General features: G+C 43.0%; 1 protein-coding gene and 1 long non-coding RNA gene across 2 annotated transcripts in view; both read right to left on the bottom strand.

Moving 5' to 3' along the window:
• Window positions 1-9,842: 9,842 nt before the first annotated feature.
• The window catches only part of LOC123486052, a 102,479-nt gene continuing 87,512 nt past the window's right edge, over window positions 9,843-24,809 (bottom strand). Inside the window, exon 7 of the mRNA XM_045217235.1 lies at window positions 9,843-10,204. Within this exon, the coding sequence (XP_045073170.1) occupies window positions 10,119-10,204 (86 nt within the window). The 3' untranslated portion in view covers window positions 9,843-10,118. The remainder of the gene's footprint in view (window positions 10,205-24,809) is intronic.
• On the bottom strand, window positions 19,405-22,571 carry LOC123486054. The gene is made up of 3 exons (XR_006659230.1): window positions 22,503-22,571; window positions 19,936-20,017; window positions 19,405-19,720 (listed from the first exon to the last, which is right to left on the bottom strand). It is a non-coding gene; the product is annotated as an uncharacterized LOC123486054 (long non-coding RNA).

The raw sequence follows: 24,809 nt of genomic DNA, 5'->3' as shown, positions 1-24,809 counted from the left end.
ATACATCCCATTACATATATATAGTGTGTATATATATATATATATATATATATATAACTCAGCAAAAAAAGAAACGTCCTCTCAATGTCAACTGCGTTTATTTTCAGCAAACTTAACATGTGTAAATATTTTTATGAAAATAACAAGATTCAACAACTGAGACATAAACTGAACAAGTTCCACAGACATGTGACTAACAGAAATTGAATAATGTGTCCCTGAACAAAGGGGGGGTCAAAATCAAAAGTAACAGTCAGTATCTGGTGTGGCCACCAGCTGCATTAAGTACTGCAGTGCATCTCCTCCTCATGGACTGCATCAGATTTGCCAGTTCTTGTTGTGAGATGTTACCACACTCTTCCACCAATGCACCTGCAAGTTCACAGACATTTCTGGGGGGAATGGCCCTAGCCCTCACCCTCCGATCCAACAGGTCCCAGACGTGCTCAATGGTATTGAGATCCGGGCTCTTTGCTGGCCATGGCAGAACACTGACATTCCTGTCTTGCAGGAAATTACGCACAGAATGAGCAGTATGGCTGGTGGCATTGTCATGCTGGAGGGTCATGTCAGGATGAGCCTGCAGGAAGGGTACCACATGAGGGAGGAGGATCCTCCCTGTAACGCACAGCGTTGAGATTGCGCTCCAGAGTACAGGCCTCGGTGTAATGCTCATTCCTTCAACGATAAACGCAAATCCGACCATCACCCCTGGTGAGACAAAACCGCGACTCGCCAGTGAAGAGCACTTTTTGCCAGTCCTGTCTGGTCCAGCGACAGTGGGTTTGAGCCTATAGGCGACGTTGTTGTCGGTGAAGTCTGGTGAGGACCTGCCTTAAAACAGGCCTACAAGCCCTCAGTCCAGCCTCTCTCAGCCTATTGCGGACAGTCTGAGCACTGATGGAGGGATTGTGCGTTCCTGGTGTAACTCGGGCAGTTGTTGTTGCCATCCTGTACCTGTCCCGCAGGTGTGATGTTCGGATGTACCGATCCTGTGCAGGTGTTGTTACACGTGGTCTGCCACTGCGAGGACGATCAGCTGTCCGTCCTGTCTCACTGTAGCGCTGTCTTAGGCGCCTCACAGTATGGACATTGTAATTTATTGCCCTGGCCACATCTGCAGTCCTCATGCCTCCTTGCAGCATGCCTAAGGCACGTTCACGCAGATGAGCCTGGGCATCTTTCTTTTGGTGTTTTTCAGAGTCAGTAGAAAGGCCTCTTTAGTGTCCTAAGTTTTCATAACTGTGACCTTAGTTGCCTACCATCTCAGTTGATAGAGCATGGCGTTTGCAATGCCAGGGTTGTGGGTTCGATTCCCACAGGGGGTATGAAAAAAATAATAATAATGTAAGTCGCTCTGGATAAGAGCGTCTGCTAAATGACGTAAATGTAAATGTAAGCTGTTAGTGTCTTAACGACCGTTCCACAGGTGCATGTTCATTAATTGTTTATGGTCCATTGAACAAGCATGGGAAACAGTGTTTAAACCCTTTACAATGAAGATCTGTGAAGTTATTTGGATTTTTACTAATTATCTTTGAAAGACAGGGTCCTGAAAAAGGGACGTTTCTTTTTTTGCTGAGTTTACTAATACTATGCATGCCAGTCTCTCTTAGCTATGAGTTGAGGAAACACTGACTGCAACACTTCTTGTTTTTAGAAGAAACGATGTTGGAAATTCCAAATTGTTTGCATAGTCAAACAAACACAAACACACACACTTACCCCAACAGACATGCCACCAGGGGTCTTTTCACAGTCCCCAGGTCCAGAACAAGGAAACATACAGTATTATACAGAGCCATGAGTGTATGGAACTCCCTTCCATCTTCTATAGTGCAAGTGAACAGCAAAAAAATTATAAAGCAACACCTCACAGCACAATGCCTTTCCCCCATGTGACCTACTTGTTGTGTGTATGTACTGACATAACTGATAGATGCACACACACACCACGTTAATGTTTTTAAATGTATGTAAATTGTAAAGTCTTTTGTCTGTAATGTATTTTTCGTTATGTGTCAGACCCCAGTAAAAGTAGCTGTCGCAGTTGGATTCGGCTAATGGGGATCCTAATAAATCAAATCAAATAGGACAGTGGAGACCGAATTTCAATATTGAAACAATTTTGCAAATGTCGAGAGACAGACAGCAACGTTTGTACACACCCCCGTTGTTGCAAACCAAATGTTAGGCTATAAGCAAGGGGAAATAATGTCTAGATGCTTTTTACAGTGGCGATCAAGCTAATTAATTGGCTGGCTGGGCTGATGGGACAGTGGATGTGCAGGGATTTCTCAGATGGAACAGAAAACAAGATGCCCATTTTTGCGTCATAGGTCTAACCGTGCTAAACCGGTTCTTTAGTATGGCTTAGAGCGTGTGTCAACCAATCACAATGCTTGTTTTGACCAACCTGTTTTAGAAGACACAATACCACCTCGGCCATAAGTATTCTGATTAAGAATACGATTTATACGTTCAGAAAAAGTTTTACTTTTAAGACACACGTCTTTCTCAACGTGTCTCTCCAAAATAAATAACTAGTAGAGTGTATGAGAATAGGGGTACATCCTGCGCTCCATATTCATATGCTCTGTGTGTTTGGTCACTCACTGTGGTTGAGAAGCACATGGTTTCGGGTATGGTTTCGCATGTGTCTGCTGCCACCACATCAGAAGCCACTGTCACCAGCAGCACACTGAGGTCTGGCTTACAGGATAAGTGTCTGTGTGACACTTATAGAGTACTTGACTTATGGTTAGTGATGAGCGGCAGGCGAAGTGAGTAGTCATGCTGTACTTCGCTCCGCAGGTAATATGACACATTACATTACAATGGAACGATTTGATTAGTGTAATGTTAGCTAGCTACATAGTTGTATTTGTATCAAAGATAAAGGTGTAGTATAGAGAAACTATCGAGGTTAGCTAGCCATCTACATTCGTTCGCAGCGACGCCGTTTTTCAAACAAAGTCAACACCGCAGCCATTGCTAGCTAGCCAACACTACCAGCTAGCAGTACTGTAGCAACTAAATACAATATCCTTTTAGCTAGCTACATTCGTTCGCAGTGACGACGTTTTTCAAACAAAGTCAACACCGCAGCCATTGCTAGCTAGCCAACGCTACCAGCTAGCAGTACTGTAGCAACTAAATACAATATAATTTTAGCCAGCTACATTAGTTTGCAGCGATGCCGTTTTTCAAACAAAGTCAACACAGCAGCCATTGCTAGCTAGCCAACACTACCAGCTAGCAGTACTGTAGCAACTAAATACAATATCATTTTAGCCAGCTACATTCGTTCGCAGCGACGCCGTTTTTCAAACAAAGTCAACACCACAGCCATTGCTAGCTAGCCAACACTACCAGCTAGCAGTACTGTAGCAGCTAAATACAATATAATTTTTGTCAATGAGAATTTTGCAACATAAAGCTTCCCTTTCTGAACATTCGAGATGTGTAGTCCACTTGTGTAGCTAGCATGACTGACTTTGTGCTAGCTAGCCAACGTTTAATTATTGCTGCGTTATGAAAGGAACTAGACACGGACACAAATTATCTGTTTAGTGTGTTAACACACTATTGGTAGTTTGTTGTAACCAAGTATTGGTGCTAAACCGTGTGTTATTGGATGCTAGCATGCTAGTTAGCTATGGCGTCATAGGATACGGTGCCCTGGGCGGTTTTCATGGAAGAATACTGTACCAAGTTAGCTAGCTGAATAAAGTAAGTTAGAGTCTATTCCTAGAAACATTGAACCGCTGTAGTTTACAACAATTATAATTTCTAAAGTGGAAGTTGGGAGAGTTATATTTGGGAGTTGTGGTGAGGGAGGCCCCGCTCTCTCCTTTCCCAGATGTTTAGTTAATTTCATTCCGATCTCCTCTGCATTATTGTAGCCATTTGCTGCAGCCTGTCAACTATGCCTCTGCCTATCCCTGTTCTCTCCTCTCCGCACAGGCTACACAAACGCCTCACACCGCGTGGATGCTGCCTCTCTAACCTGGTGGTCCCTGCACGCACCACCCACCTGGAGTTCCAGGTCTCAGGCAGCCTCTGGAACTGCCGTTCTGCTGCCAACAAGGCAGAGTTCATCCCAGCCTATGCTACCCTCCAGTCCCTCGACTTCTTGGCGCTGACGGAAACATGGATTACCACTGAAAACCCTGCTACTCCTACTGCTCTCTCCTCGTCTGACCATGTGTTCTCGCATACCCCGAGAGCATCTGGTCAGCGGGGTGGTGGCACAGGAATCCTCATCTCTCCCAAGTGGACATTCTCAATTTTTCCCCTAACCCATCTGTCTATCTCCTCATTTGAATTCCATGCTGTCACAGTCACTAGCCCATTTAAGCTTAATATCCTTGTCATCTATCGCCCTCCAGGTTCCCTTGGAGAGTTCATCAATGAGCTTGACGCCTTGATAAGTTCCTTTCCTGAGGATGGCTCACCCCTCACAGTTCTGGGGGATTTCAACCTCCCTACGTCTACATTTGACTCATTTCTCTCTGCCTCCTTCTTTCCACTCCTCTCCTCTTTTGACCTCACCCTCTCACCGTCCCCCCCTACTCACAAGGCAGGCAATATGCTTGACCTCATCTTTACTAGATGCTGTTCTTCTACTAATCTCACTGCAACTCCCCTCCATGTCTCCGACCACTACTTTGTATCCTTTTCTCTCTCGCTCTCCTCCAACACTACTCACTCTGCCCCTACACAGATGGTAATGCGCCGCCGCAACCTTCGCTCTCTCTCTCCCGCTACTCTCTCCTCTTCCATCCTATCATCTCTTCCCTCTGCTCAATCCTTCTCCCTCCAATCTCCTGATTCTGCCTCCTCAACCCTCCTCTCCTCCCTTTCTGCATCCTTTGACTCTCTATGTCCCCTATCCTCCCGGCCAGCTCGGTCCCCCCCTCCAGCTCCGTGGCTTGATGACTCATTGCGAGCTCACAGAACAGAGCTCCGGGCAGCTGAGCGGAAATGGAAGAAAACTAGACTCCCTGCGGACCTGGCATCTTTTCACTCCCTCCTCTCTACATTTTCTTCATCTGTTTCTGCTGCTAAGGCCACTTTCTACCACTCTAAATTCCAAGCATCTGCCTCTAACCCTAGGAAGCTCTTTGCCACCTTCTCCTCCCTGCTGAATCCTCCTCCCCCCCCTCCCTCTCTGTGGATGACTTCGTCAACCATTTTGAAAAGAAGGTTGACGACATCCGATCCTCGTTTGTTAAGTCAAATGACACTGCTGGTCCTGCTCACACTGCCCTACCCTATGCTTTGACTTCTTTCTCCCCTCTCTCTCCAGATAAAATCTTGCGACTTGTGACGGCTGGCCGCCCAACAACCTGCCCGCTTGACCCTATCCCCTCCTCTCTTCTCCAGACCATCTCCGGTGACCTTCTCCCTTACCTCACCTCGCTGATCAACTCATCCTTGACCGCTGGCTATGTCCCTTCCGTCTTCAAGAGAGTGAGTGTTGCACCCCTTCTCAAAAAAACAACACTCGATCCCTCTGATGTCAACAACTACAGACCAGTATCCCTTCTTTCTTTTCTCTCCAAAACTATTGAGCGTGCCGTCTTTAGCCAACTCTCTTGCTATCTCTCTCAGAATGACCTTCTTGATCCAAACCAGTCAGGTTTCAAGACTGGTCATTCAACTGAGACTGCTCTTCTCTGTGTCACGGAGGCTCTCCGCACTGCTAAAGCTAACTCTCTCTCCTCTGCTCTTGTCCTTCTAGACCTGTCTGCTGCCTTTGATACTGTGAACCATCAGATCCTCCTCTCCACCCTCTCCGAGCTGGGCATCTCCGGCGCGGCTCACTCTTGGATTGCGTCCTACCTGACCGGTCGCTCCTACCAAGTGGCGTGGCGAGAAGCTGTCTCCCGCACCACGTGCTCTCACCACTGGTGTCCCCCAGGGCTCAGTTCTAGGCCCCTCTCCTATTCTCGCTATACACCAAGTCACTTGGCTCTGTCATATCCTCACATGGCCTCTCCTATCATTGCTACGCAGACGACACACAACTAATCTTCTCCTTTCCCCCTTCTGATAACCAGGTGGCGAATCTCATCTCTGCATGTCTGGCAGACATATCAGTATGGATGACGGATCACCACCTCAAGCTGAACCTTGGCAAGACGGAGCTGCTCTTCCTCCCGGGGAAGGACTGCCCGTTCCATGATCTCGCCATCACGGTTGACAACTCCGTTGTGTCCTCCTCCCAGAGTGCGAAGAGCCGTGGCGTGACCCTGGACAACACCCTGTCGTTCTCCGCTAACATCAAGGCGGTGACCCGATCCTGTAGGTTCATGCTCTACAACATTCGGAGAGTACGACCCTGCCTTACACAGGAAGCGGCACAGGTCCTAATCCAGGCACTTGTCATCTCCCGTCTGGATTACTGCAACTCGCTGTTGGCTGGGCTCCCTGCCTGTGCCATTAAACCCCTACAACTCATCCAGAATGCCGCAGCCCGTCTGGTGTTCAACCTGCCCAAGTTCTCTCACGTCACCCCGCTCCTCCGCACACTACACTGGCTTCCAGTTGAAGCTCGCATCTGCTACAAGACCATGGTGCTTGCCTACGGAGCTGTGAGGGGAACGGCACCTCCGTACCTTCAGGCTCTGATCAGTCCCTACACCCAAACGAGGGCATTGAGCTTCATCCACCTCTGGCCTGCTGGCTCCCCTACCTCTGCTGAAGCACAGTTCCCGCTCAGCCCAGTCAAAACTGTTCGCTGCTCTGGCACCCCAATGGTGGAACAAGCTCCCTCACGACGCCAGGACAGCGGAGTCACTCACCACCTTCCGGAGACATTTGAAACCCCACCTCTTTAAGGAACACCTGGGATAGGATAAAGTAATCCTTCTACCCCCCCACCTTACCCCACCCCACCCCCCAATTTTTATTTATTTATTAATTAAAGTAATTGTAAAGTGGTTATCCCACTGGCTATAAGGTGAATGCACCAATTTGTAAGTCGCTCTGGATAAGAGCGTCTGCCAAATGACGTAAATGTAAATGTAAATGTAAAAACAACCTCATGATGCTGCTCATGTATATTGAAACTATTTATTGACAAGAGTAGCTTAAAAGTGATTAGATAGAAACATATAATATACTATAAGTAAGCCATAAAGCTGAACATCACCAATGTGTACCACATACATATATACAACATAAACATGAATACACATGTTGAATATCACATGACTTTATAAATGATCTATCAATATTTTGATTAAAAGGCAGTAAACAGTGAGAATTATATTCGTCTCCCTCAAAAAAATTCCTTACACATTAACAGGTATTCAAAGTGAAAATACCTGTTAGGAAGTTGAAACATAAGTAAAAAACTGTGACTCGTAGAGTAAAATGGTAAAAATGAATAATTGTTTTTCCAACCACAAGACGCACTCATTACTCCGTATCAGTATGAAAACAATTTACTCAGACCAATAGTAACAGACATAATTGATTTGGTTAAAGCTACTCTTTCAACAAAAATAATATAATAATACATTATGTAAAAATGGCTTATGTACTGTATAAACAGTGCATGTGGTACCTGAAAAAAGTTCAGGCTGCTAAAATAATAATATAAATATAATAAAAGTTTTAATAAACTGTTCTTGTTTTTACTTTGACGCTCTTTTGACACTGTGGCAGACACCATGCGCAGAAACAACTTCCTGAATGGTTGGACGGAAGGTACTGTAGTTGAGTGTTCCAGTGACCTAAAAACACTACAGCCTACGCCATTGTTTAGAGCTGAAACCAATATAAATCATATGACCTGATGTACTGTTATTGAAAAAAGTTGTACTGTATGTAGGCATCCATTGCTATCAACTGTACACCTTGCAGACTAAAACGTTGGCTGTTCCCTCCTCCCCGCTGGACTTCTGTTGAAAGACGAATACTTTCCATATAGAGATTTTAATTAAAAACACGCATGCACGGTATGGCGACACGCACACACGCACGCACACACACACAACCACTAAGTCTTGCATCGAGAATAGAATTGTGAAATATAGCTAGACAGGCTTTTCAATTCTGAGAAAGCAAAGAAGCAATATTCAGAGAAAGCATTTGAAGCTGCTACTCAGTGGTCCTACGTCCTCCTTTGGTAGACACAGAATATGGGTCTGATTCTACCTGCTGTGTGGCTGGTGGAGGAAAGCGATTCTTGCCCATGTCTACATAGACCGAGTCAGGAAAGACCTGGGGTGTGTATCCTCCCCTCTTCACCTGTGAAACAGGAATGTTGCTTCATTCATATCTTCTAATGCGCTACAAGCAATCAATAATTTTTACTAATTCAACCACTTTAATTATTCTTGGACATTGATTAAAAAGATAATGCATCTGAATTGCCCGTTGTCCATTTCAGTCACTACGATGACTGGCATTGAAAGGACATTGTGTTTTGACAGAGTTTAGAACAAAATGTAGATCTGCATACTGTTATTATGCTCCCAAAGTGTTTAGTAGGACTAGGACAACTTGTTAATAAAGGACAATGTTTTGACAGAGTTTGACAGATACATGTGATTGACCCATCACCCAGGCAACCTTCAGCACACTCACCTGTGGAGAGACCCAGATGACGAAGATGACAGCACACAGCAGGATGGTCAAGGTGCTGGTGATGATGATGATGTTTACCCAGCCAGATAGGCACGGCTTTTCGTCGGCTGAGTGAAAGGGGGTCAGCGTTACCGCAGTAGCTGTAGGGCATGGCAGCTGTAGGGCATTGTCTATGTAAGACTTCACCAAATGGGGAAATCTAATCAGAATGCTGCTGCACTCACACAGAATAACTATCATAGACAGAATTTTACAAAAGAAAAGCCACTGAAGAACGGTGTTTCTCAACTTATTTGTATCTGGACTAGCAGGCTATGGTTGTTTGGATTGAAACTAACACTTGAGAGCTAACTAAATCGGTCTGGAACACCTCAGGAACCGCTGCCAGTCCATGAACCACAGATTGATTAACACTAGTCTGGATTCTAGATTACACAATTTATGTCTGCATGTGAAATTGACTGTCCATTGAGAAGAGTAAAACACATCACATCTAGAGTGTAAACATAAACCTACCATTCACCACAACCAGAGTGGAGCCTCTAGCTTGGTTGATAACATTTTCAAACGTGGATTTGTTGACTTTTGTGTAAAGACACCAGTAGACTCCTGTGTCCTCTATGGTCAGGTTAATGATGGTGATGGTCAGTTGGTCCGCTCTTGTTGTTTACGGGTCTCGTCCCCGTGTATTGTGTAGAGGTTACACCTCGCTCTTTTGTTTGGTGTATATATACGTGTTTGTTTTGGACTTCGAATAGAGGCAGCCCAGGGAGAATAGAGGCAGGCACAGTAGTATATATTGAAACAACAAATCCTTTTCATGTTTACAGTTTCATTCCATTTTCAAAAGTATCATAATCAACCACCAGCTGAACATTTCTATGTTACACTTGAAACTGCTACCAATTCTCTCAGATTAATAATTGAATCTTGTCCATTGTTTTTCAGGTTTACAGTTGCGTTCCATTCCACTGCCTTCATGGAGGCGAGTCCTGAGCAACATATAGATATAGATCTGAACGTTCCACCAGCAGATAGCGCGAGATAAGAACAAAGGAGAAAGAGGAAGGACAAAAACTAAAACATCGGTGGTAGGAGCGACAGGCTGGCGTCTGGTAATAAGAATGGTTATTGTACAGTCTTGCGAAACCCTCTTTCAGAAGAGAAACAATTTTTACTACATGTTTTCAGAAAAGTGCAGTGCAGGTTCGCACAACCTTAGTATTGAACAGTGTGTAAAGTTAGTGATTAGATGGTCTGGTGTTACAGTATAGTAATAACAACCACTATGGTAGAATCTACAGTATTAGAAACGTGGAATGTTTACCCATGCACCTTGTGGTATAGTGTGTAGAGTGATCAGATTACCTAGTATTACAGTATACCAATGTTCTACAGTGGTAGAATCTAGAGTATAGTGACACCATGGCAACCCTGTATAGAAACATTGATATATAGGGCAGTTACAGATAATTTGTAATCAACCACAGACCTTAAAGGCTGCCATCATCAGTAGATTATGAAGAAACAAATGCCTCAATCAGATTGACCTGAGTGCCAAAGTGACTGGAATGCTGGTCCTGTGGACTGTCACTGTTTAGACCTGCAGAGAGGGAGAGGGAGAGGGAAGGAAGGAAGGAGAGAGAGAGAGTGAAAGAGAGTGAGAGACCAGAAAGACAGACAGACAGACACACAAACAGACAAAGAAGGCGAGAGAGAGAAAGATAGAGAGAATGAGAGAGAAAGAGCATATTGTTACAAAATAATAGAAAGTAAAAACAGGAGAGACACCACTAATCATTACAAGGAGCAAGGACAGCATGTAAACTACATGATAACTACAAGGTTAACTACAAGATAATCAATCATTTAAAAAACATGTCCCCCATGAAGCTATGATGCTGAATAGAAAGAGAGCTATTATAAATACAGTAGATGTAGATAGAATATATTTTAGGTAGATATATTCATTATAGATGTACAATATGAATATAGATATATTCATTATAGATATAAATATAGATATATTCATTATAGATGTACAATATAAATATAGATATATTAGATGTAGATACAACATACAGTAAGAATAACTTTTCCTTCTGCCTCCTCATCGTGATGTCTGTATGTTGGATGGACACTGTGACCTATAACCGACAAGGACAAGTCAGAAGCTGATCTGTGACATATTGTGGAGGAATGTCATCTAACATTTAAATCTCCAGAGGAGCATTGCATCCTCCAAAGTTCAGTGAAATTAAGAGTTGGGCAGAAAGAGAAAAGTTAGTCAAGAGACTTGCAAGACAGCAAGTCTTCCCTCAGTGCAGATAGGCCCATATTTCACCCAACATTACATTATTTATTTTTTTATTTTTTATTTCACCTTTATTTAACCAGGTAAGCCAGTTGAGAACAAGTTCTCATTTCCAACTGCGAACTGGCCAAGATAAAGCAAAGCAAGGCGATAAAAACAACAACAACACAGAGTTACATATGGAAAAAACAAAACGTACAGTCAATAACACAATGCAAAATCTATATACAGTGTGTGCAAATGTAGTAAGTTATGGAGGTAAGGCAATAAATACGCCATAATGCAAAATAATTACAATTTAGTATTAACACTGGAATGATAGATGTGCAGAAGATCATGTGCAAATAGAGACACTGGGGTGCAAATGAGCAAAATAAATAACAATATGGGGATGAGGTAGTTGGGTGGGCTAATTACAGATGGGCTGTGTACAGTGGGTTTGGCGACGAATATGTAGTGAGGGCCAGCTGTCACGATCGTCGACTGAAGCGGACCAAGGCGCAGCGTGATAAGCGTACATTATTTTAATGAGTACACAAACGAACAAAACAATAAACGATACGTGAAGTCCTAGGGTTAAACACAAACCTTACGGATCAAGATCCCACAATACAAAAGTGCCAACAGACTGCCTAAGTATGGTTCCCAATCAGAGACAACGAGAATCAGCTGCCTCTGATTGGGAACCACCCTGGCCAACATAGAAATACAACGATCTAGAACAGAAACCTAGAAAACTATAACATAGAACCTACACACCCTGGCTCAACATTAAAGAGTCCCCAGAGCCAGGGCGTGACACCAGCCAACAAGAGCGTACAGGTCACAATGGTGGGTAGTATATGAGGCTTTGGTGACAAAACGGATGGCACTGTTATAGACTACATCCAATTTGCTGAGTATAGTGTTGGAGGCTATTTTGTAAATGACATTGCCGAAGTCAATGATCGGTAGGATAGTCAGTTTTACGAGGGCATGTTTGGCAGCATGAGTGAAGGAGGCTTTGTTGCGAAATAGGAAGCCGATTCTAGATTTAACTTTGGATTGGAGATGCTTAATGTGAGTCTGGAAGGAGAGTTTACGGTCTAACCAGACACCTAGGTATTTATAGTTGTCCACATATTCTAAGTCAGACCTGCCGACAGTAGTGATTCTATTCGGGCCGGTGGGTGCAAGCAGTGTTCGATTGAAGAGCATGCATTTAGTTTTACTAGCGTTTAAGAGCAGTTGGAGGCTACAGAAGGAGTGTTGTATGGCATTGAAGCTCGTTTGGAGGTTTGTTAACATAGTGTCCAATGAAGGGCCAGATGTATGCAAAATGGTGTCGTCTGCGTAGAGGTGGATCTGAGAGTCACCAGCAGCAAGAGCGACATCATTGATATACACAGAGAATAGAGTAGGCCTGAGAATTTAACCCTGTGGCACCCCCATGGAGACTGCCAGAGGTCCAGACAACAGGCCCTCACATTGAACTCTATCTGAGAAGTAGTTGGTGAACCAGGCGAGGCAGTCATTTGAGAAACCAAGGCTATTTAGTCTGCCAATAAGAATGCAGTGATTGACAGAGTCGAAAGCCTTGGCCAGGTCGATGAAGACGGCTGCACAGTACTGTCTTTTATTGATCGCGGTTATAATATCGTTTAGGACCTTGAGCATGGCTGAGGTGCACCCATGACCAGCTCGGAAACCAGATTGTATAGCGGAGAAGGTATGGTGGGATTCAAAATGGTCGGTGATCTGTTTGTTAACTTGGCTTTCAAAAACTTTTGAAAGGCAGGGCAGGATGGATATAGGTCTGTAACAGTTTGGATCTAGAGTGTCACCCCCTTTGAAGAGGGGGATGACCGCGGCAGCTTTCCAATCTCTGGGAATCTCAGACGATACGAAAGAGAGGTTGAACAGGCTAGTAATAGGGGTTGCGACAATTTCGGCAGCTATTTTTAGAAAGAAAGGATCCAGATTGTCTAGGCCAGCTGATTTGTAGGGGTCCAGATTTTGCAGCTCTTTCAGAACATCAGCTGTTTGAATTTGGGTGAAGGAGAAGCGGGGGGGGCATGGGCAAGTTGCAGCGGAGGGTGCAGAGCTGGAAGCGTGACAACAGACAGACATGTGTTCCGGGTGAGTGGCCACTGTTTCACAGTTTTACTGACTAAGGCTGAGTGGCTAGTTTCACAAACCAAAAACATGTGAATGCTTTCCTGGTCAAATGTCTGTTTGTGCTACTCTTGCCAACTCCATAGATCATTGTCAAGACAAAGATGCTAGGCATGACGATGAGTGACGAGTTGGCATGATAGCCCAAACAGACTGGCAATTTGGTTATGTGAATGCATTATGAAGCGTTGTTTTTGTCTTGTAATCATTTGTTGAGTTATACTTTTTATCAAATATTCCAAATATGATGTAGGTCATTATAAAGTATACAGTGGGGAGAACAAGTATTTGATACACTGCCGATTTTGCAGGTTTTCCTACTTACAAAGCATGTAGAGGTCTGTAATTTTTAGCATAGGTACACTTCAACTGTGAGAGACAGAATCTAAAACAAAAATCCAGAAAATCACATTGTATGATTTTTAAGTAATTCATTTGCATTTTATTGCATGACATAAGTATTTGATACATCAGAAAAGCAAAACTTAATATTTGGTAAAGAAACCTTTGTTTGCAATTACAGAGATCATACGTTTCCTGTAGGTCTTGACCAGGTTTGCACACACTGCAGCAGGGATTTTGACCCACTCCTCCATACAGACCTTCTCCAGATCCTTCAGGTTTCGGGGCTGTCGCTGGGCAATACGGACTTTCAGCTCCCTCCAAAGATTTTCTATTGGGTTCAGGTCTGGAGACTGGCTAGGCCATTCCAGGACCTTGAGATGCTTCTTACGGAGCCACTCCTTAGTTGCCCTGGCTGTGTCTTTCGGGTCGTTGTCATGCTGGAAGACCCAGCCACGACCCATCTTCAATGCTCTTACTGAGGGAAGGAGGTTGTTGGCCAAGATCTCACGATACATGGCCCCATCCATCCTCCCCTCAATACGGTGCAGTCGTCCTGTCCCCTTTGCAGAAAAGCATCCCCAAAGAATGATGTTTCCACCTCCATGCTTCACGGTTGGGATGGTGTTCTTGGGTTTGTACTCATCCTTCTTCTTCCTCCAAACACGGCGAGTGGAGTTTAGACCAAAAAGCTATATTTTTGTCTCATCAGACCACATGACCTTCTCCCATTCCTCCTCTGGATCATCCAGATGGTCATTGGCAAACTTCAGACGGGCCTGGACTTACGCTGGCTTGAGCAGGGGGACCTTGCGTGCGCTGCAGGATTTTAATCCATGACGGCGTAGTGTGTTACTAATGGTTTTCTTTGAGACTGTGGTCCCAGCTCTCTTCAGGTCATTGGCCAGGTCCTGCCGTGTAGTTCTGGGCTGATCCCTCACCTTCCTCATGATCATTGATGCCCCACGAGGTGAGATCTTGCATGGAGCCCCAGACCGAGGGTGATTGACCGTCATCTTGAACTTCTTCAATTTTCTAATAATTGCGCCAACAGTTGTTGCCTTCTCACCAAGCTGCTTGCCTATTGTCCTGTAGCCCATCCCAGCCTTGTGCAGGTCTACAATTTTATCCCTGATGTCCTTACACAGCTCTCTGGTCTTGGCCATTGTGGAGAGGTTGGAGTCTGTTTGTTTGAGTGTGTGGACAGGTGTCTTTTATACAGGTAACGAGTTCAAACAGGTGCAGTTAATACAGGTAATGAGTGGAGAACAGGAGGGCTTCTTAAATAAAAACTAACAGGTCTGTGAGAGCAGGAATTCTTACTGGTTGGTAGGTGATCAAATACTTATGTCATGCAATAAAATGCAAATTAATTACTTAAAAAATCATACAATGTGATTTTCTGGATTTTTGTTTTAGATTCCGTCTCTCACAGACAGTTGAAGTGTACCTATAATAGAAATTACAGACCTTTACATGCTTTGTAAGTAGGAAAACCTGCAAAATCGGCAGTGTATCAAATACTTGTTCTCCCCACTGTATGTATTGCTTTTACAGGGAATTCTGTGAACTGTCTAGGAAAGATGGGAAACCATAAACCCAAAGTGACAAATAAAAATTATATATTTTAATAAATACTGAATATTGAAGGACATACTCATTAATGGCAAAGTGGACTGCCTTCGAGCCCCTGTGAAAAAATGACAGAAAACCAACTATTACAATTTAGCTTAAAACAAACTATACTGAACAAAAATATAAACACAACATGTAAAGTCTTGGTCCCATGTTTCATGAGCTGAAATAAAAGATCCCAGAAATGTTCTATATGCACAAAAAGCTTATTTCTCTCAAATGTTGTACACATTTGTTTACATGCGTGTTAGTGAGCATTTCTCCTTTGCCAAGATAATTACATTTACATAATTTAGCAGACGCTCTTATTCAGAGCGACTTACAAATTGTCAATCCACCTGACAGGTGTGGCATATCAAGAAGATGATTGAACAGCATGATCACTACACAGGTGCACCTTGTGCTGGGGACAATAAAAGGCCACTCTAAAATGTGCAATTTTGTCACACATCACAAGTGGCGACTCGTCATTCAGGGCACACCTGTTTTGAGCGCCAAATTTGACCAAAAAACAAAACCAAAAAAAAAAATAGTTTTGGGGGGGGGGGCAGTTGCCTGTTTTGCATGTTATTTTGGCATTAATACGTGTCACATATCAGTTTGCAAACAATGTAAATTGTTTTTTACAAATCATTGAATTAATAAAGCTGCATACAAACATGGTCTCTTTTTTGCTTTCTTGAGTAAGGCAGCTCCAAAATGCAGGTGTTTCAGCCTAGCTCAGTGCTTTCTGTTGTGGTGGGGCAGCCAGCAGAAAATACGGAGCGTAGGGGATGGTAATGTTCTCTAGTTGCGCCGTGATTGGCTCAGTGTTCTGTCACTAATGGGAACACTATGTCATTGCCAAATCAAAGGGTAGAGCTCGAGAATTCAAGCCCCTTAGGTGCTGCCATAGATTTACATTAGAAGTCAATGGAAGTCTTGACTCCCGAGTGGCGCAGTGGTCTAAGGCAGTGCTAGCTGTGCCACTAGAGATCCTGGTTTGAGTCCAGGCTCTGTCGCAGCCGGCCGCGACCGGGAGACCCATGGGCAGCGCACAATTGGTCCAGCGTCGTCCAAGGTAGGGGAGGGTTTGGCCAGCAGGGATGTGGGTTCGTTTCCCACGGGGGCCAGTATATAAAAATAAAAATAAACATGTATGCATTCACTAACTGTAAGTCGCTCTGGATAAGAGTGTCTGCTAAATGATGTAAATGTAAGTGCCCATCCAAGAAGGCTCAAGGTCATTGGCCACTGATAAAATGAAGTCAAATCACATTATATCTACAGTAGCTTTGATTGGACTGATCATGTCAACATCGTACTTTCTAAATCTTAGCTATCAGTTGTCATCATGAATCAAGTCAACAATCTACTGGCAAATCCTTTTTAATCCTTGTCATATGAGAAATCATGAAGAGGAATTATAGATAAAACATATCGTGCTCTATAGCCATTGGACATAAACATTTCACAACAAGTTGGAAATCACAAATTCAACAATGAGTGGGTTGGAAGGAATCAGTGGCTAACTGCAAGCATTGCAAAGCAATCACTAGCCTGCTATTTAGTGGAGTGGGTGAGTGGTCCCAATTCTGGGTTTAAGTCTCTTTTCCAAGTTTAAAATGATAAACATTTAACATTGGCCATGCTGTCAATCCAGCATGATTTCTGCCGCGCTCAAAACAACTGTTAACTCGGAACTGGGAAATCTGATTTCTGTGAGTTCATGACAACTGGTAACTTGGGAAAAAACTAGCTCCTACTGTGAAAATATGATTTGAACGGTCATCCAACTCGGAATTGTAAATCGGGAACTCTGGCCTCTTTCTAGAGCTAAGACCTGAAGATCACTGACGTCATCATGATTCGACCTTTAAAGCACCATAAATCCAGATAATGCCAGACTTTGATGACAAAATTATCCCAAGAAGGACTGCCGCGCCACGTTCCTGTTCAAGTGAGCACAACAAGGTGTAGATTATGTGGTGACGTAGTGTCCCCATGAGTGACAGAACACTGAGCCAATCACGGCGCAACTAGAGAAGATTACCAATGCCTACGTCTTTTCTTCTGGCTGGCCCTCCACCACAGAAAGCACTTAGCTAGGCTGAAACACCTCAATTTTGGAGCTGCCTTACTCAAGAAAGCAAAAAAGAGACCATGTTTGTATGCAGCTTTATTAACTCAATAAAACATTTTAATTACATTGTTTGCAAACTGATATGTGACACGTATTAATGTCAAAATAACACGCAAAATGTTTTAATTGTTTTGCTAAACAGGTGGGGCTCGCCGCTGTGGCATTCACGAGCAATGACTAAAATAGTCGAATATTATAGAATACAGTATATACACATATGAGTTGAGTAATGCAAGATATGTAAACATTATTAAAGTGACTAGTGTTCCATTTCTTAAAGTGGCCAGTGATTTCTAGTCTATGTCGATAGGCAGCAGCCTCTAATGTGCTAGTGATGGCTATTTAACAGTCTGATGGCCTTGAGATAGAAGCTGTTTTTCAGTCTCTCGGTCCCAGCTTTGATGCACCTGTACTGAGCTCGCCTTCTGGATGATAGCGGGGTGAACAGGCAGTGGCTCGGGTGGTTGATGTCCTTGATGATCTTTTTAGCCTTCCTGTGACATCGGGTGCTGTAGGTGTCCTGGAGGGCGGATAGTTTGCCCCCGGTGATGCATAAGGCAGACCGCACCACCCTCTGGAGAGCCCTGCGGTTGCAGGCGGTGGTTGCCGTACCAGACGGTGATACAGCCCACCAGGTTGCTCTCAATTGTGCATCTGTAAAAGTTTCCGAGGGTTTTTTGTGCCAAGCCACATTTCTTCAGCCTCCTGAGGTTGAAGAGGCTCTGTTGGCCTTTTTCACCACACTGTCTGTGTGGGTGGACCATTTCAGTTTGTCAGTGATGTGTACGCCAAGGAACTTGAAGCTTTCTACCTTCTCCACTACGGTCCCGTCGATGTGGATAGGGGGGTGCACCCTCTGATGTTTCCTGAAGTCCACGATCATCTCCTTTGTTTTGTTGACATTAAGTGAAAGGTTATTTTCCTGGCACAACACTCCCAGAGCCCTCACCTCCTCCCTGTAGGCTGTCTCGTCATTGTTGGTAATCAAGCCTTCTACTGTTGTGTCGTCTGCAAACTTGATGATTGAGTTGGAGGCGTGCTTGGCCACGCAGTCATGGGTGAACAGGGAGTACAGGAGTGAGCTGAGCATGCACCCTTGTGGGGCCCCAGTGTTAAGGATAAGCGAAGTGGAGGTGTTGTTTCCTACCTTCACCACCTGGGGGCGGCCCGTCAGGAAGGCCAGGACTCAGTTGCACAGGGCGGGGTTCAGACCCAGGGCCTCGAGCTTAATGATGAGCTTGGAGGGTACTATGGTGTTGAATGCTGAGCTATAGTCATTGAACAGCATTCTTACATAGGTATTCCTCTTGTCCAGATGGGATAGTGTGTAGTGTGATGGCGATTGCATCGTCTGTGGATCTATTGGGGCGGTAAGAAAATTGAAGTGGGTCTAGGGTGACAGGTAAGGTAGAGGTGATACAATCCTTGACTAGTCTCTCAAAGCACTTCATGATGACAGAGGTGAGTGCTACGGGGCGATAGTCATTTAGTTCAGTTACCTTTGCTTTCTTGGGTACAGGAACAATGGTGGCCATCTTGAAGCATGTGGGGACAGCAGACTGGGATAGGGAGAGATTGAATATGTCCATAAATACACCAGCCAGCAGGTCTGCGCATACTCTGAGGATGCAGCTAGGGATGCCGTCTGGGCCAGCAACCTTGCGAGGGTTAACAAGCTTAAATGTCTTACTCACATCAGCCACAGAGAAGGAGAGCCCACAGTCCTTGGTAGTGGGCCGCGTTGGTGGCACTGTGTTATCCTCAAAGCGGGCGAAGAAGGTGTTTAGCTTGTCCGGAAGCAAGACGTCGGTGTCGGCGACGTGGCTGGTTTTCCTTTTGTAGTCCGTGATTGTCTGTAGACCCTGCCATATACGCCTCGTGTCTGAGCCGTTGAATTGCGACTCCACTTTGTCTCTATACTGACGTTTTGCCTGTTTGATTGCCTTGTGGAGTAATGGTTGAGGGTTTTAGCTGTGCGAGTACAATAGTCGATAGAAATTCGGCAGCCTAGTCCTCAAATCAGTCATAACACCTGATGAAGGTTTTGATCCGAAACACATGAAAATAAATAAGTTGTTGTATTGTATTGTATTCTTCTATTGCCCTCCAAGAGTGGCTGAATATCTCACATGTTCAGTTTGCTTATTTCATGAACCTGTGTTGAAAGGTGTTTATCTTTTTGTAATCACACTTGGTTGAACTGTAGACAGTACAGGACTCACCTGTGACACTGAGGCTGGTTGTAGCTGTGGCATCACCACTGTCTGTTTCCACCATGCATTCATACTCCCCCTTGTCGGCCATCTTGGTATTTGTCAACAACAAGGACACATTCATATTCTTCTTGTTCCAGGATGGCACAGCAAATTTAAATCCAAGTGTTGAGTTATTTTCTTCTTTATGGTATTCCAACAAAGATGCATCACCTCCCACTCTCTTCCAGGTCACTGTCAAGATGGTCGTGTTCTGAACAGTTTTGACATTACACTACAGCAGTGACTGCTGATCATGAACCCCATGGTATTCTTCTTTACACTCCAGTTTGACAAAAGCTGTAAGTAAAATATCATTACAGAGAAAAATTGGCATTAATACAAAAGAGAATTACTGTTATAGTAGTCAGTTGTATCATAATGTGACCAATCTTATTGAACTTTTAGTAAAAAATATACAGTTCTCCCAAACCATAAAGTTAACAATCAGCTGAAAACAATATATCTATTTTTGTGTTTTTTATAACCATTATGGCATTTATGGCACAACTTACTCTCAGAGGAATTTCCAGCTCTGATACATGCAAAATGGATTGCAAGAAACAGCAAGCTGGTAGCTGAAGTCATCTTTGGTTCCTGAGAAAGAAGAGAGAAATGTACAATGACAACACTTGTCACAGCAGTATGAGGTAAGTCTATAGACTGCATGAGGTAGGTCGTTAGACTGCCTGTCACTCACAATGGCTCTGGACTGTCATTTGAAAATAAAGACATAGAAAGTTGCTAACAGAAACAAATCCAGATCGACTAAAGTAAAGTACTGAATAGGTCTTAACTAGCCCTTCTGTAGCTCAGTTGGTAGAGCATGGCGCTTGCTAAATGACTAAAATGTAAATGTAACTATACTGAATAAAAATATAAACGCAATATGCAACCATTTTATTGAGTTACAGTTCATATGACGAAATCAGTCAATTTAAATACATTCATTAGGACCTAATCTATGGATTTCACATGACTGGGAGTACAGATATGCATCTGTTGATCACAGATACCTTAAAAAAAAAAAAAAGGGCCTCATCACAGTATTTCTGTGCATTCAAATTGCCATCGATAAAATGCATTTGTGTTCGTTGTCCGTAGCTTATACCTGCCCATACATAACCCCACAGCCTCCATGGGGCACTCTGTTCACAACGCTGACATCAGCAAACCGCTCGCCAACACGACGCAATACACGTGGTCTGCAGTTGTGAGGCCGGTTGGTGGTATTGCCAAATTCCCTAAAACAAAATTTGAGAGAAATAATATTTTTGTGTGTATGGAACATTTCTGGGATCTTATATTTCAACTCATGAAACATGGGACCAACACTTTACATGTTGCGTTTATATTTCTGTTCAGTGTAAGTACATTGTGAATGAGGGCCTAACATAGGCAAAACAGGCAACGGTCCCCTATTTAGCTATCTACTGGTCACCTCACATCTAGATTGTCAACATGCCTGTTTCAACTATTTATCTGGCAGACAAATGCAATAAAATGTGAACATTATACAAATAGACAAAAGAGCATAACATTTTAGTCATTTAGCAGACACTCTTATCCAGAGTGACTTAACAGTTCATCTTAAGATACACTATATATACAAAAGTATGTGGACACCCCTTCAAATTAGTGGATTCAGCTATTTCAGCCACACCTGTTGCTGAAAGGTGTACAAAATCGAGCACACAGCCATTCACTCTACATAGACAAACATTGTAAAGCTCGCCACCATTGGACTCTGGAGCAGTGGAAACACGTTCTCTGGAGTGATGAATCACGCTTCACCATTTGGCAGTCTAACAGACAAATCTGGGTTTGGCGGATGCCAGGAGAACGCTACCTGCCTGAATGCATAGTGCCAACTATAAAGTTTGGTGGAGGAGGATAATGGTCTGTGGCTGTCTTTCAGGGTTCGGGCTAGGACCCTTAGTTCCAGTGAAGGGAAATCTTAATGCTCCAGCATACAATGACATTCTAGACAATTCTGTGCTTCCAACATTGTGGCAACAGTTTGGGGAAGGCCCTTTCTTGTTTCAGCATGACAATGCCCCCATGCACAAAGCGAGGTCCATACCGAAATGGTTTGTTGAGATCGGTGTGGAAGAACTTGACTGGCCTGCACAGAGCCCTGACCTCAACCCCATTGAACACCTTTGGGATAAATTGGAACGCCGACTGCAAGCCAGGCCTAATCCCCCAACATCAGTGCCAGACCTCACTAATGTTATTGTGACTGAATGGAAGCAAGTCCCTGCAGCAATGTTCCAACATTGCTGGAAAGCCTTCCCGGAAGAGTGGAGGCTGTTATAGCAGCAAAGGGGGGGTCCAACTCCGTATTAATGCCCATGATTCTGCAATGAGATGTTCGACGAGCAGGTGTCCACATACTTTTGGTCATGTAGTGTAGCTAGGTGGGACAACCACATATCACAGTCATAGTAAATACATGTTTCCTCAATAAAGTAGCTATCAGCAAAGTCAGAGCTAGTAAGGCGGGAAAAAGTCAAGGGCAAGTGTTATTTCACAAAAGGCTTTTTTTTTTTTACACACTGAAGGAAACACATTCTATTATTAAGGAAACTGTGTGGGAGATGACAGTACTGTTAAATTAATTAAAGTGGCCACTAAAGCTGTTGGAGTTATTCTCCCCCACAATATCCTCATTGCGTCTGCAGCCAATGCAGCTGAAGAATGCCCAAAGGAATAAACAGCTGCAATGGGATAATAAGGAATTTGTTCCTCCCTGGTGAAGGCTCCTGGAAGGACCTTTTATGGAAAGATGCATGAAATAGGCCTGCATATGCGAAAAGTCATGCAATGATCAAGGGATTAAAGTATTCAGTACCCCGCTCTTCAATTTAATTTAACACACTTCTTGTACTCCAACTGGTCTTTGATTCTAAAACTTTTTCAAGTAGATTTCAACATTTTCCCCCCAAAAAATTATAGTGATCTAGGCTATGTCTGTGCCTTTCTGTTCACAGCAGGGTTGGGCTCAATTCAGAATTCAATTGAGAATGCTTAATAAAAACAGAATTAATCTTGATTGGAGGGAAAAAACTGTTTGCCTTACCTGCTGCTGTGGTCAATTCCTTGAATGAGAAGTAGAACAACAGCAAACATCTCAGCAGTGACATCACCATCACCACACCTGGCTGTGTACTGCTGTCTGTCTCTGTCTGACATCTACTTATAAAGACAGGAAATAGGATACATCTGACATCACAGTCCCTCACAGTCAACCACACCGGCATGTATTACTGCAGTCTAATTTAGAATTCTAAATTGAATACAATTCTATATACAGTGGGGAGAACAAGTATTTGATACACTGCCGATTTTGCAGGTTTTCCTACTTACAAAGCATGTAGAGGTCTGTACTTTTTATCATAGGTACACTTCAACTGTGAGAGACGGAATCTAAAACAAAAATCCAGAAAATCACATTGTATGATTTTTAAGTAATTAATTTGCATTGTCCTTACACAGCGCTCTGGTCTTGGCCATTGTGGAGAGGTTGGAGTCTGTTTAATTGAGTGTGTGGACAGGTGTCTTTTATACAGGTAACGAGTTCAAACAGGTGCAGTTAATACAGGTAATGAGTAGTGAACAGGAGGGCTTCTTAAAGAAAAACTAACTGGTCTGTGAGAGCTGGAATTCTTACTGGTTGGTAGGTGATCAAATACTTACGTCATGCAATAAAATGCAAATTAATTACTTAAAAATCATACAATGTGATTTTCTGGATTTTTGTTTTAGATTCCGTCTCTCACAGTTGAAGTGTACCTATGATAAAAATTACAGACCTCTACATGCTTTGTAAGTAGGAAAACCTGCAAAATCGGCAGTGTATCAAATACTTGTTCTCCCCACTGTATATGTTATTATAATTTCAATGGTTTATTGTGTTAGACTAAAAATATGGTGAGTGGAGAGTTTAGATGGATTACATTGTTATAAAAACACAACAGACCCAACTATAAATCAACTTTATTGTATTCACATATCTACAGTTATGTTAAAGCATATCAACATTACATCATGTTGTGTTCATGTTATTCATCTTTCAGATGTCCATTTTCTCAATATTAATATAACTCAGCTCATATCTCTTCTCACGCTTTGCATCAGAATTTGAATGTGAGGAGAGAATTCCCTCTAGTGGACATGTTGCCTTCTGTTCAGTGTCACATCTCTAACTTGAATTCAATCAAACCAGGGTTTTACTCACAAGGGACGAAATGAAAGCCGATGTAGAGGGACCACCTGAAGTTAAGATAAGAATACGAAACATTTGTTTTTGTTTTCCATTGCGAATTGTTTTGCTACTGTGTACTAATGTACTGTCGCTGGGCAAAAAAAATTGTCTTCAGGTACATAATGATGAAAAAAATATATATCTTTGTGCAGTAATTATATACATTTTCCTCACAATGGGTTTCCCGCTTTTGGTTCCTTAAAACGTATTAAAACAGTTTAGATCTTAGAACATGAAAGAATGCAGATTAGCCTCCCCATCAATGATTTTCATTTGTTTAAAAACTGTAGTAATTAAAAACAACAATTGAAAATCTCCCATTCATTCTATTTACAAAACTTTCCATGTAACAACTTTCTTACTGCCCTATATTTAATGTACAGTATCAAGGTGTGAGATTTGAACAGGAATTTCACAGTGTGAAATATACCCAAAATTATTATACAAAAGATGATTTACATGTTTTATCTGAACAAAGTAAAAAAGCTTTAATCTCAATGATCTCATTAATAACAAACAAAGTCACATATAAAAACATACAAAATGTAGCAACAATAAAGTCTGTTATATGGGGTAAAGGGCGGAGTAGGCCTCAAGCAGGCATATCTATCGGCCGAAAACAGGACCTTGTCTTTTTTTTTTACCTATTAACAAATCACATGATAATCACTTCATATACAGACAGGAGTCTGCTCTCATCTCGGCCTCTTACATTACGAAATAACATGTCTTATTTTTGTTAGAAATGGGAAATAAACGTAACTTTACACACAAACATCTCAAGCCACCATAGTAGATCTAAGCAAAGATCAACAACAAAAAAGTCCCTGACTAGTGCCATGCAGGCTGGCATAGAAATAGGTTAATCATATCTTTATCTACAGTGCCAACTGCGAAGTATGCACATAAGCAAGAAGGAGCAGATACTGTAGAAGATTTGGCAGGAATTGTGGGAGGTGGAGTCTTGTTGTGGACGGCATTCACCTCAAGTTGCCACAATAGAACAACAGATTTCTCTGTCGATATGTAATGCCATCACCAGCAACATGATATCAGAAAAACCAAGGGAACTGAAACAATCATTATATAACTATAAGACAATAGCTGCCTCTTGCATAACAC

Source organism: Coregonus clupeaformis, unplaced genomic scaffold (genome assembly GCF_020615455.1).
Source record: "Coregonus clupeaformis isolate EN_2021a unplaced genomic scaffold, ASM2061545v1 scaf0976, whole genome shotgun sequence".
Classification (NCBI taxonomy): domain Eukaryota; kingdom Metazoa; phylum Chordata; class Actinopteri; order Salmoniformes; family Salmonidae; genus Coregonus; species Coregonus clupeaformis.
Note: the sequence above shows the minus strand (reverse complement) of the source record. Positions and strands in the feature narration are given on the sequence as shown.